This window comes from Podarcis erhardii, assembly GCF_964252035.2.
Source record: "Podarcis erhardii genome assembly, chromosome: 3".
Classification (NCBI taxonomy): domain Eukaryota; kingdom Metazoa; phylum Chordata; class Lepidosauria; order Squamata; family Lacertidae; genus Podarcis; species Podarcis erhardii.
The window spans coordinates 49,819,272-49,832,090 of record NC_138507.1 but is presented as its reverse complement, the minus strand read 5'-3'; the positions used below and the strand labels follow the sequence as shown (position 1 = coordinate 49,832,090).

Sequence of the window (12,819 nt, the reverse complement as noted above, 5' to 3'; positions counted from 1 at the left end):
AGGGATTGGCCATGGATCCAAGCAAGGTCCAAGCGGTACTGGAATGGAAGACACCCAGAACCAGGAAGGACGTGCAGAGGTTCCTGGGGTTTGGAAACTTCTATCGTAAGTTTATCAAAAACTTTGCCCACTTAACGGCTCCCATCAGCGATTGTCTCAGTAGTAAGAAGAAATTTGCATGGACGGAAGAGGCGCAGCGAGCGTTTGAACGGCTAAAGAAAGTGTTCGCTTCGGAAGAACAGCTCTTGTACAGAAACCGATGAGGGTGGAAACAGATGCATCAGATCGAGCGGTAGGGGCGGTTCTGCTCCAACCGGGGAAGGATGCGTCGGACTGGAGACCGTGTGCCTTCTTCTCGCGGAAGTTGAATAAATCCAAAAGGAACTACACAGTGTACGACAGGGAACTGCTCGCCATTTATGAAGCGTTTCGATGATGGCGGCACCTGCTAATAGGAGCGCAGCACAAGGTCCAGGTGTGCACGGACCACAAGAACCTGGAATATTGGCGAACGGCCAGAGTACTGAACCAGAGACAAGTGCGATGGGCACAGGAATTTTCCAAATTCCATTTTGAGATTCGCTACGTACTGGGGCCAGAGAACGTAAGGGCGGACGCTCTCTCTCGAAAACCAGAGTATATGGAGGGGGAGGGAGCGCCCGAAGAGAGACATGTCATCCCCGAGGACCACTGGGTGTGTGGGGCAGCATTGGTGGGGCAACGAGAACTGGTAGAAGGGACAGAGAACGATGAATACGCCCAAGATAAGCTCAGAGGGCTCAGGAGAGCCGGGGAGAACACCGGGGGGTTTGAAGAAAGGAACGGGGCGTTGTACTACAAGGGGGCCTTGTACATACCAGAAGGGGAATTGAGGGGTAGAGTACTCAAACAACTGCACGACAGCCCCACCGCAGGGCACTTTGGGCAACACCAAACAATGTGGTTAGTTACCAGGCAATTCTGGTGGCCCAAGGTGAGGGAAGATGTACGAGAGTATGTAAGGGGGTGCGACCGCTGCCAGCGAGCAAAGGGGGAGAGGGCGGCACCGGCGGGGTTGCTGGAACCATTACCCACACCCGAACAGCCATGGGAGGCAGTTTCCATAGATTTTATGACGGATTTACCAAGATCCAAGGGGAAATCTGTGGTAATGGTAGTGGTAGACCTGTTAACCAAGATGTGCCACTTTATAGCTTGCTCACATGCGGTAACGGCGGAAGAAACCGCCAGGTTGTTTGTAAAACACATTTTTAGGTTGCATGGCGCTCCCTTGAGGGTGGTCTCAGACAGAGGGAAACAATTTACGTCCAGGTTCTGGAGGAAGCTCATGAGCTTACTGCACGTGGAGGTCAATTTCTCAACCGCCAGACACCCAGAAACTAATGGGCAGGTGGAAAGGGCAAACAGTATTCTGCAACAATATCTGAGGTGTTATGTAAATGACAGAGAGAATGATTGGGTAGAGAAATTAGCCCTGGCCAAATTCGCCTACAATAATGCGGAAAATGTGTCCACGGGCATGAGTCCATTTATGGCTAATTATGGGTGTCACCCCAGGGCCTTTCCAGGGGAAGGAGGGGAAAGATGGAGCGTACCGGCAGCGGAACATTTTGTGGAAGAAATGGAAGCAATACATCAACAGCTCAAAATGAATTTGGATAGGGCCAAGGAGGAACACAAGAAGCAGGCAGATAGGAGCAGAAGGGAAGGAGAGACCATAAGGGTGGGGGACCAGGTGTGGTTGTCAACACAAGGGTTACTGTTCAGGGGGGGGGTTGCAAAAAATTGCGGCCAAAACGACTGGGACCCTTCGAGGTTATACAGCAGGTCAATACGGTGGCCTTTAAACTCAGGCTGCCAGACAACATGAAACTGCATCCAGTATTCCATAGGTCATTACTATCACCATACCGGGAGGGGCGGGAATTTTGGGGACGTGAAGGTGAGGTTCCCACGGCACCGCAAGTAGAAGAGAGGGAGCGCAGCAGTCATGTAGCAGAAATACTCGACTCTCGGTGGAAGGGGAAACAGGTAGAGTACTTAGTGGCATGGGAAGGGGAACCGGAGTCCGAAAATACCTGGTTACCGGCAGAAACGGTCAAGGATGAGGTCTTAGTAGGAACGTTTCATCGCCGGTTCCCAAGGAAGCCTCAGCCCTTGGCTAGGTTCTGGGAGGAACACTTCGGCACCACTGATGAGGAAGAGGAGTTCGCGGGGTTCCCAGAATCAGGACAGGAAGAGGAAGAAGAATCAGATGGGGAAGAGTATGGGGGAAGAAGAGACAGTAGTAGGTGGAGAGCGGTTTTCGAGTCATCCGAAGATGAGGAGGATTCTTTCCGGGGGTTCCCAGCCTCACCACCCAGAGAAGAGGGGGAAATGGGGGGGTGAGGGGGGGTCCTGGAGGGGAGGTGGATGTCAGGGAACTGCCATCAGAGAGTCAGGTGGTGGAAGGGCTCAGGGAGGCTAGGAGACCTTCGGATGCTGAGGAAGGAACCAGTAGGGGGAGAGGGAGAGTTCCTGCAGAAACTCAGTCGGAGGAATGGCTCCAAGATGCTTCCAGTGAGAACAGCGGGGAGGGCTCAGGACCTCCGCTGGGGACGCCTACTCCGCGCAGGAAACTGTCATGCAGAGAATCCAGAAGGAGAGTTTCCGTCAAGGAACTCTTATGTTGGCGTAAATTCCGGAAGTGCCCACTGACGGATTCTGCCAGCGATTGAGGTAGCCATGCACCCATGGCTCCGCGGACTGGGAGAGTTTAGGAACTGATGGCAAAGCTTTGAGGGCTTAAACGCTTACGCACGAGCAGCCCCCTTTTCCCATTACAGTGATCTTTCCTCTTTTATTTTTTTGAACCAATAAGACTTGGATCTGAGAGAAGATATCAGAACAGATTAAGGAGGAGTTTGTTTGTAAACCTCTTTATAACAAGGCCAGCATTTGAAAACTTTAGCGTGGGTCTGTCAGAAATAAATCCTGCCAGACTAATCTTTCTCTCTTTTGTTTGGGTTACTAGCTTATTGGATTGTGGAAAAGCCACAGACAAAAATTATCACGATTTCAGCAGAGCAGTGGCTAAAAATCCCCCATGGTATTTTGGTTTGCAAATCTGTTAAGTGAGGGGAAATGATAGTAACATCAGGTGGATTCACAGCTACCTGGAACACAGTACTCAGGGTGCTCATCAAGGTTGTTCTCATCAACTGGAATGAGATTTTCAGTGGAATGCCACCCTTGACAGATACTTTTCGATATTTTAATCAATGACTAATATAGGGATGGCTCACCTTCTTTAGGCCAAGGGTCACACTGACCCATTGTCAACTCTTTGGGGGCTACATATCAAAGTGGGCATGAGCAAAATGTAAAAGTGGCCAAGGGCTTCTTATTTTTTACAAAGTCATGTTTGGGGGGATCTTGTGTTGCAAAACATTTTGGGATCACAGAATCACAGCACAGGATTTGGTCAGTAAGACAAAAAGTATTTTATTTAAAAACCAGACAATGGGGAGAATCTATCAAATTTGCAGAGAACACAAAACACAAATAGACAACTAACATCTCAGAAGACAGTAATATAATTCAAATTGACCTTGAAAACTGGGCTGAGAATAAGAATATATTTTTTTTAGGAAAGACAATTGCAAAGTCTTGCACTTACGTGCACGTACACCCACCCACCCAAATGCACAGTATAGGATAAGGGATACCTGGCTTGGCAGCAGTATATGTGCAACTGCCCCAAAATGTTAACGCAGTTGTAGGCTCCATTTCATACACTATTTAAAGTGTATACTCAATTTATGAAGCAATTATAATGTATGCATATGGTTAATAATAATAATAATAATAATAATAATAATAATGCCACCCACCTGACTGGGTTGCCCCAGTCACTCTGGGCAGCTCCCAACAAAAAGAGTAAAACATAATACAAGATTGCAATACAATATTGTGCTCACCTCCTCACCGTTGCTTCTTCTCCAAGCCTTTGGCAGCCAGAGACACCCAAGCAGCTCCCAGCTCGTACCAGCCTCACCGCTAGCTTTTCCTCCCACTGAAACCTCTGGAGTCCAGGAGAGGAAAAACTGGAACAAGACTTCTGGCACTTGTCTGGGTCCAAAAGCACTGTGCTGGGCCCCACACCTTGTTGTCGTCTGTGCAGAGTGCCCATTTAACACGCCACAACAGAGTGTGCCAATGGAACAGAAAAACTCCAGAGAGTTCTAGGTAAAGTCAGTCCCTTTACTGAGAGTCTAGAGCAGTTCCACCTACAGCTGTAATATAGCGTCCTTCCACAGCAGCAGCAAACAGTCTCCTTGCATTGTTCCAACACAGACTAGGTTAAGGGCAGGGGCCAAGTGCAAGCTTGCTTCAAACACAGGTGTAGTTATACTTGAGATTGTGCTGACTCACTCTCACATGCTTAACTAGCTGCAGGTGCAGGAAAAACATACCCAAAATGAACCAGCAGTGCACATCTAACGTAACCCTTTCATGTCCCTTTCCCTCTGCATGCATAAACCTTTGTCCATTAATGAGTGATCAGGTTTGGACTGGGACCTGGGAGGCCAGCCAGCATTCAAATCCCCACTGATCCATGAACTGGGTGATCTTAGGTCAGTCACTGCCCTTCAGCCTAACCTATCTCACAGGGTGGAGAGACAGAACCATGTACACCACCTGGAGTTCCACGAAGGAAAAGATGGGACATAAATGTAATAATAAAGAAAATAAGAAGCCACAGTGGTTCATCCAAGCACTCATTTTTCTTTTTCTCTTAACATCCCTTGGTTACTATTTCCTTACCATTCTCAAAACCAAAGCATTCAAGTAGTATTTCTAAAGTGTTAACAATCTCAAACTTGGTTTGTCTTTCCTCTAGTTAACTGAGCATTGAGGAGGATGAATTCACATCAAGAAAATCTTCAGAAAACATAGGGAATTTAAGCTAATGCAAATGGGTTTTTTTTTTATAAAAAAGATAAACACACTCTCTCTTTCCCATCCTTCATGCACGTCATAACAAAATTTCAGAAACCATTGGTAAATGCCAACGTTATATGTTTTATTTTTCATCATGTAATCTTTTTAAACCTCAGTCACAAATCGATGATTGATAGAAATAATAACAGTAGGCAATAGGCATTAAACAAAAATATATAAAATACAGGATATGTAGAAAGGCAATCAGTGCTTCAGTCCAATGAGACAGAGACAGTAAACATGTGAAAAATGGCCTTTAAAAAATCAACAACTCCCTGTCTTTTCTTTTAAAAGACTCAAACGATTCAAGTGATTTTTTTAAAAAAAATTATACCTTGTAAACAAAATATGAATCAAAATGGACCATAAGGTAATCTATATACTACAGAGGATAGTTTTAAAAACACTAGATAAAAAGACAATACTCAAGACGCATAGATATCTGTGTTCACTTTGGTCTCTAGCTATGGGTTTACCATTAGCAACATACAGATTCAAGCTACTCTGGTAATACTTGTGAAACCAGTTTCTTAGTTAAAAAGTAGTAAAATGCAAGAGGTAGTCAAAACCATCATCATGTTCTTCCTTAGTTAGTCTGCCCATTTTAGGTTAGCAACAATTGTAGCAAGTGTCCAAATACTTTCTAATATGCAGTTTATTGTAGTGGCTGTATCCTCAAAATGAACGTCATAAAAGCCTAGTTGGCAAGTAGTTTTATTGGAGGGGCACCAAGTGGATTACGGCACCCTCAAAATGTTCAGTTGTTAGGCCCTGATGCTACTGAATCTGCTCCTCCACACCCCAGGTTTGTGTCTGGGCTTGGCAGTTGGGGGCAGTAGAGACAGATCCTACTACCTCCAGGTGGCTGAATTTGGCCAAGGGGTTGAAAATTGTTTCCCCCAACAAATACTGCTTAACAGAGCCACTGAACTACACACAGCTCCATGATCACAATAAAGAGTTTCCAGTGCCAACATCTTGTTACTAACCAGTCATGATGACAGAAGTAACAAAACCAGGCTGTTCATATAAAACAGAAAAAGGACACATTTAACAAGTCTTCAAAAGCGAGCAAAGACAAAATAATCAAATCTCATTAAAGACATCTAGTAAAATTAAATTCAGTGCATCCGCACACACTTACACCTTTTCCCAAATTACTTTTATAACCATAACGCATGGGGAAGAAAAACACACACACATATATTTTTTATGATAAACATTTCTTAGAGATAAATTAATTTAAATTAGCTTTAAGACTTAATGAGATCTTCCCATGTTCTTTATCATTTTTCTTACAAAGAAGGTCACAAGGTCTATAAACACTTTCATAGGTCTCCATCCACAAAACTACATACTAGAAGTAACTTTGGGATAGCACTAGCACAAATGAAAGAAAGTTTTAAAAAATTGAGTAGCCTTTATTTTGGCAAAGTATCACATTTTTAGAGCCAATTTTAGTGCCCAAAGAGCACATAAGTGATCATCCTGTTGTCTTTTCCCTTCCAGAATGGTCTTTCCAAGAGATGCTATGCAAGTGTGCACACAGTATTTGGGGTCAATTCAGTGGCACAACCCCTGCTGACTTCAATATTGTGTCTGGAGAGGCTCTCCGGGTCTATCTATCACTTTATCGAAGATCAATTATGATATGTTTGTGGAGGGGAGAAGGGGCTCCATTCCTGGGGTCAGGGGAGACATGTGCTGGTTGGGAGCCCCACTTCATCTAATCTGACAAGCTTGTTGCTTGAAACATTGGCCCAGGGGTGCTGTTCAAAGTTCATGCTGTTTAACGAAGTGGAATTTCAACAGAAGCTCAGGATATCATCCAAAATGAGAGTACAATAGTACTTAACATGATACTCAAATGGAAAACTGACCATTTGAATTTTGCACACAAATATTTCAGGATGATGACACCAATCTTAAGATCATTATTTTGGCCTGATACAGATGCAACAGTCATGGTCCAAGAACAAGCCTTGCCCCTTCCCACCATGAGACCAGTTTCAAAGAAGATATTAGCCCTGTTTGTTGGTGCATTTGGGAAGAATGCTCAAGCACATGAGAAGGAGAGCAGGTCATTCTGTGCAGCCATCCAGAGAGGTGAGGTTTGAAGAAGGAAGTGTACTCTATATATGCAAGCTTCTCTTCAGGATTTAAAATCCAGATTGCACAGGGTTCTCAGTCAAAAGGGGAACCAACAGATGTAGAACCTACATATGGAAGCTACATACATACATAGAACCAGTGCTTTTCCCCCCTCAAAAAATGTTTAGGGATGCTCTCATTTTCCTACCCATATTGAAATACTGTCCCTTAATGAGGCCAAACTTAAGATTCACAAAATGTTGAGGGGTATGCGTACCCCAGAAAAAAAGGACTGCATAGAACCTACACAGGGTTGGCAGTGGCTACAACCAATGTTAGAAATTAGCCAGGGGCCAGGCATGTTTTGCGACTGGTTTGGGTCCAACTGTGACCATGTGGAGATCTCTGGATGCCAGGCTGGCAACTGGGGAAAGCAAAATATCACTTAGAGAAAGATCTAGATCTTTTTTCTTGAAGCTTGATTTTGTTTTATCCGGATTGTTTTATCCGATGTTTTAATGTTTTGTAAACCATTTTGAGATATCGGTCTAGATATTAAATTAATAATGATAATGATAATAAACTCCATTACAAAAACAGGGGAAAAGGCACCTAGACATTCCATTGTGGTGACTGTAACATAGGTTTAATGTGCCACTTGGTGATTAGATTATATATCTGAGTTTCTAACACTGGCTACAACAGAAGCTGCGGCTACAGAGTCTTGCTCTTCCACTCTATGCAACCATAACTGCATGAAACAGAATGTTTGAATGGGGCTAATGTGGTTTCTTAAACCAATCTCCTAGTTAAAGCACTGCTTATAAACAAAGATCTGATCCTGGTTTGATCTTTAAACCAGTTTCCTGGTTCAACAAATCAGGGTATCTTCTTCAAAGCTGAGCATAAAAGTGGAAGAGGGAAGGGAGAGTACAGGAACAAGGCTCATTCTCAAGTCTGACAAAACATGGCCTATTTGTCTGAAATTGTTATGTTTAAAGCTGGGTATTCAGATCTGGACCAAGTACTGATTGCTTACTTGGGCTTGCCCATAGTCAAAATACTAAAAGCCAGGAGTGCATATTTTCAAGAGTTGTTTCAAAGCAACTAGATTTTTTGGTGTGGCACAGCTGGGTGGCAAATTACTTCACCAACTGAAGTGGGGTATGAGTGGAAATGTAATATTCCTTACATTTAGGAGTACGCCCAAGTTGTGTGTGTGTGTGTGTACATGCTGCTTATATTTATTTAAAGCAGATAATTTGAGTAATTGTTGGCCCAAACCAACAACAACATGTTTGTAATTTAATTGTAATCCAGGGATATTCAATTAATTGCCACATGCTGTTTCTTCCCCAGAAAATCAGTTACCTTCACATGTGGCGTTTGTGTGTGAAACAGCACCCATTCCCCTTTGAGGCAGAAAAGCAAATCTAAACTTTAAAGAGACTCTCACATCATTTCAAATGGACACATCGTGTTTAAATCACATATTTGCCCTAACATTTTGCAGTGAAAGCTGTATTAATTGCAGAATAATTTCAAAAACAACTGGTATGTACCATAGGATCAACAGCCACCTTTAAGTCCTAAACAGCATAAAGGTGTTGCTTCTGTGGCAAGTATGAGGTAGTTGTTTGCTTGTAAACAGAATAACTTTACTATCCCCTATGCAAACAATGTGGCTTGGAATTTCAGAAATGGTGAGGAGGTGCTCTGCTCACAATTCTGAAAGTCAGCTGCACTTGTGAATGTCAAGTCACAAACGTTCACTTAAAAACAGGAATACCACTGTACTTCTGTTTTAACGGGAAAGCATAATGCAAAAGGTTGATATCTGAGTTATCAGAAACTCCTTAATATGTAAACAGAGATAGCTACTATCATCAGCACATAACATGTATATATTATAAAAGGTCTCTTTTTGGTTTGTTTTGAGCAAGCAAGTAAAAGCAAGTGATCTGTAAAACAAAAATAAAAGAAGATTAACATGGCATTTTCCCTGAGCAAGGTCCTTTGTCCTGAGAAGGCTATTTTGTAATAATGACCATCCTCCGATATATAAAAATAAAATGTAAACTTTTTAATAATAAGATAGGTTTGATAGGCTCTCAGCAATTCAGTCTGTGGCTGCTAGAATTTATTCATTTCATAATAACTTCTGGTCTGGAATTTTAAAGTATGTAAACAGAGGAACGGCCAGTTTTCAAATCCACCATTTCCATCTTACTATATGTAATGGTCAAGGAACTTTGGTTTACATTTTCAAAGTGACCTAAGTTTAGCATTGTTGCTGTTTAACCCAGTTATCATACCTGCTAAAAGGTTATGCAATGCCACTTTGATTTGTCTACATAACTTAAATAAGTTTACAATCCTTACATAAGGCAAGGAAGTACTCCTCTATACATATAATCACATTCAGTATCGTCAAAAAAACAAACAAAAAACTTTTCATCGTAGCACACCAATAACTTCAGTATAAACCATTGAGATTCCCGCCCCCTCCCTCAAACACTGTCATGGAATTCAAGCAAAGGGACATAGGTTTTGTGCCTGTTACTGAGGTTGCTGAAACATATACATTTTCTGCGGTGAGGTGGGGGGCGAGGAGAGAGGTGGCGGCAGCAGCAGCAGCAGGAGGAGGAATAATTCAGGGTCTGAGTCCTCCAGCAAGCAACAAATGTCTTCTCTGCGTAACTCCGATGCAGCGAATGGAGTTACATCAGACTTGACTGGAGGCCTATCAAAACAAGTCATATTGCTGTCAGTGAAACAACAGATAAAACGGTGCTTAGAAGATTCTGGTCAAAGCATTTCACAGTGCAATCCTACACAGGTCTAGTCACAAGGAAGTCCCACTGAGTTTGCATGGGCTTACTCTCAGGTAGGTGAGCAATGGGTTGAGGGGAAATGTTCCGGCAAGATTTTCATGGGAATTATTTTACACACAACCAAGGTTTCATTGGATTGTTCCTACAGCAGCTGCCGCTGTCTAGGAGGCAAATAACTTGAAAAGAAAAAAACAACAACATGCTTGCATCTTTCAGAATGGCAAAAAATGCAGCAAACACCTCAAAGAAAATGCTGGTAATGCACATGGGAGCTTTATGCATAATGATGTGTGACAATTTAGTAATGTGGCTTTATAGAAACCACACTCCAGCTAGCTGCAAGCACTGGCTACAGGTCCAAGGTCATTAACCGTGAGTAGCCTTAATGAATATTCCAGAGCCTATATGTCTATTAGTATTAACACAGGGGATTGGTTGCAAAGTATTTAAAAAGAACACTTTATGTTCAATAGGATAAAGAAATATTCTAATGATCAACAGCTGAGTAGAAGAAACATATCTATGGTGGACACGGCATTATTTTGGGGTTAATGATCAAATAATAGGCAGTCAATTGATTGATTGGCTTTCTAATCTCACTGTAAATTGGAGTTTTCAACATCAAATCAGTTTGGCAACTTCTTCAGAAACTGTTAATAATCTAGTGTGCATGAAGATTACAATTTTAGTATTATTAAATTTTGAATTTTTAAAAAGGCTGAATTGCTACGCCCAATTTCCATGGGAGTAGGCCCCACTGAACTCAATGCAACTTACTTCTAAGTAAACCTGCTTCAAAAATCCCATTGCACTGTAAATATTAAAGCTTGACATTTGTAACATTAAAAGGCCAAGTGGTCTAAGTCCAGTCTCTCAAAATAGAATCAAGACGCAAAAAGGAAATCTTACCTGTGTTCACTTTTCAAAAGATGTAAAAATCTATTCACTTATATTGCATGTAATCAGTAAAAACGGACTCAGGAAAAAATGCTAATTGCTACTGCTGCCTTCATAACGCCTCAAGATTTGCACAAAATAAAGATTCAAGGTGGTATCTCAATACAACTCTAAACAATTATATCAATGTATACATTTTGCCTCAAAGTCACCTCACCTGCATTTAAACCATATTAATTTAATACAATATTTGAGATACCAGCACAGAAAACTACACATTCATAGTCTTTGGGGGAGGGGAAAGAGAGGGGAATACCTTTATTCTTTAAACATTTGTAGCAATTCTGAGGGTTATTTAAACCAAGACATTACCCTTCCAAGGTGAGAAGTTTATAAAAAGCAATGCTATCCTGGATAATGGGAGCAAGAAATTATCCCTGAACCCTACAGGGATGTCTTAATATCTTCAGTACCATGGCAATGGCAATTTTAAGTAGCAAAAATTCTTTGGGCTTCCATGAAATAACAGTTGTGATCTCTTCCCCACCCTTTCTTTTTCTTCCATAATAGCAATGATACATTAAAGAAAAAATCCAGGAATGCCTATTCAAAAATTACTCAGACTATTGCTTTCCAATGGGTATCCAAGGAAACAGAGTGTTGCATGTATACATTCAAGACATGCACAGAGTCAGAGATGGTTTATGAGGACAGAAATGAACTGCAGGTTGCCTGCTTCTCCCACCCCCCACCGCCCCTTCTGGCAAGGCTGCAATTCTAATGTTTGATTAACTGCAGGTTCAGCTGTATGTCCTGTGGTTTAAACTTGTACTATTTATAATCTTTTGTTCTGCTTGTAAGCGGCTTTGAATGGGCATTCGCCCATAAATGCAGTCGAAAAACATTTTAAATTACAAATAAAAATAAACAAGTGGCGGTTAATCTTAACTATGGTTTACTGAAATTAGCAGCTCATAACCCTCAATCTGAATTTGTTTCATTTCAAACAAGCCAGTTAAGATTAACCCCAGTTTGTCAGTGTGGACAAAACATCAAGCTGCAAATAATCAAGAAGAAAACCAGAAGTTTCCCAGCTCCTTGCAGCTGTGCTGGACAGGGAGAGAGGTAGCAGGGAATTGTGTGAAGTGTGTGATCCTAAGGCTTGCTGCAGCTTATCCTCATCACAGTAAGTCATGGTTTCTTGTGGCGTCTGAAGCAGCTGAATAATATAGAGGAAACTCAGTTCAAATGAAGTTTGCTTGGAGTGACTGGTCTGGCTGTTTTCAGAATGGCCACAGTTTTCTCAGCAGTAGTGAAAAGTTGAAGTTGGTTGCATGATATGTGGAATTATTCTCCTTGTGCTTGAATGAGGTAGACGTCCCAAGAGGGTAAAGGAGATGAAAGACAAAAGCTCTAAGTCTTTTTCCTTTTTTGAACAGAAGGCCCCTTCCGGCTCTGTTCTTCGGGCGATGGAGATAATTTACTCGATGCTCCAGCTTCTTGCGGTGACCTGCCTGAGCGTTCTAAGACATCTGCTCTTCCCTCCTGAGAATAGGATGGAGATGTGTAGCCATAAGCCCCTGAGGGCTGGGGATCTGCTTCGTATCTTCCCTGATAACTAGTGGGCTGCTGCAGAACAGTTTTATGTGGGCAGTTCGCCACCATGTGCATGATACTCTGACAGTAATGGCACTTCTTTGGCTGTGGAGGTAGTGTACATTCCTTAGCATGATGATCGAGGCCACCACAATTGTAGCATCTGCAAAAGATAAATATTTTCTTAAACTATAAGAGGCTTAACAGGTGCATTTTTTTATGCATCAAAAAATGGGGGAGGGGGATGTTTTATCTGCAATTGTTCGGGTGACCCAAGATGTTTAAGAGTTATTTTAAAAAGGAAATGATTTCTTCATTATTCAAAGGTGTCCTCAAATGAAAAAAAGGATTTATGGGTCATTGTACATGGTTGTGCAATTTGGGAGTAGAATGAGAACAACCAGCGCAGGGCCTGCGC

The 12,819-nt window shown here is 42.3% G+C and overlaps 1 protein-coding gene across 5 annotated transcripts in view; it reads right to left on the bottom strand.

Moving 5' to 3' along the window:
- Window positions 1-11,246: 11,246 nt before the first annotated feature.
- The window catches only part of LIN28B (lin-28 homolog B), a 92,201-nt gene continuing 90,628 nt past the window's right edge, over window positions 11,247-12,819 (bottom strand). For all 5 annotated transcript variants that reach the window (XM_081857439.1, XM_081857440.1, XM_081857442.1 and 2 more), the window contains one exon: window positions 11,247-12,564. In XM_081857439.1, the coding sequence (XP_081713565.1) occupies window positions 12,219-12,564 (346 nt within the window). In that variant the 3' untranslated portion in view covers window positions 11,247-12,218. The remainder of the gene's footprint in view (window positions 12,565-12,819) is intronic.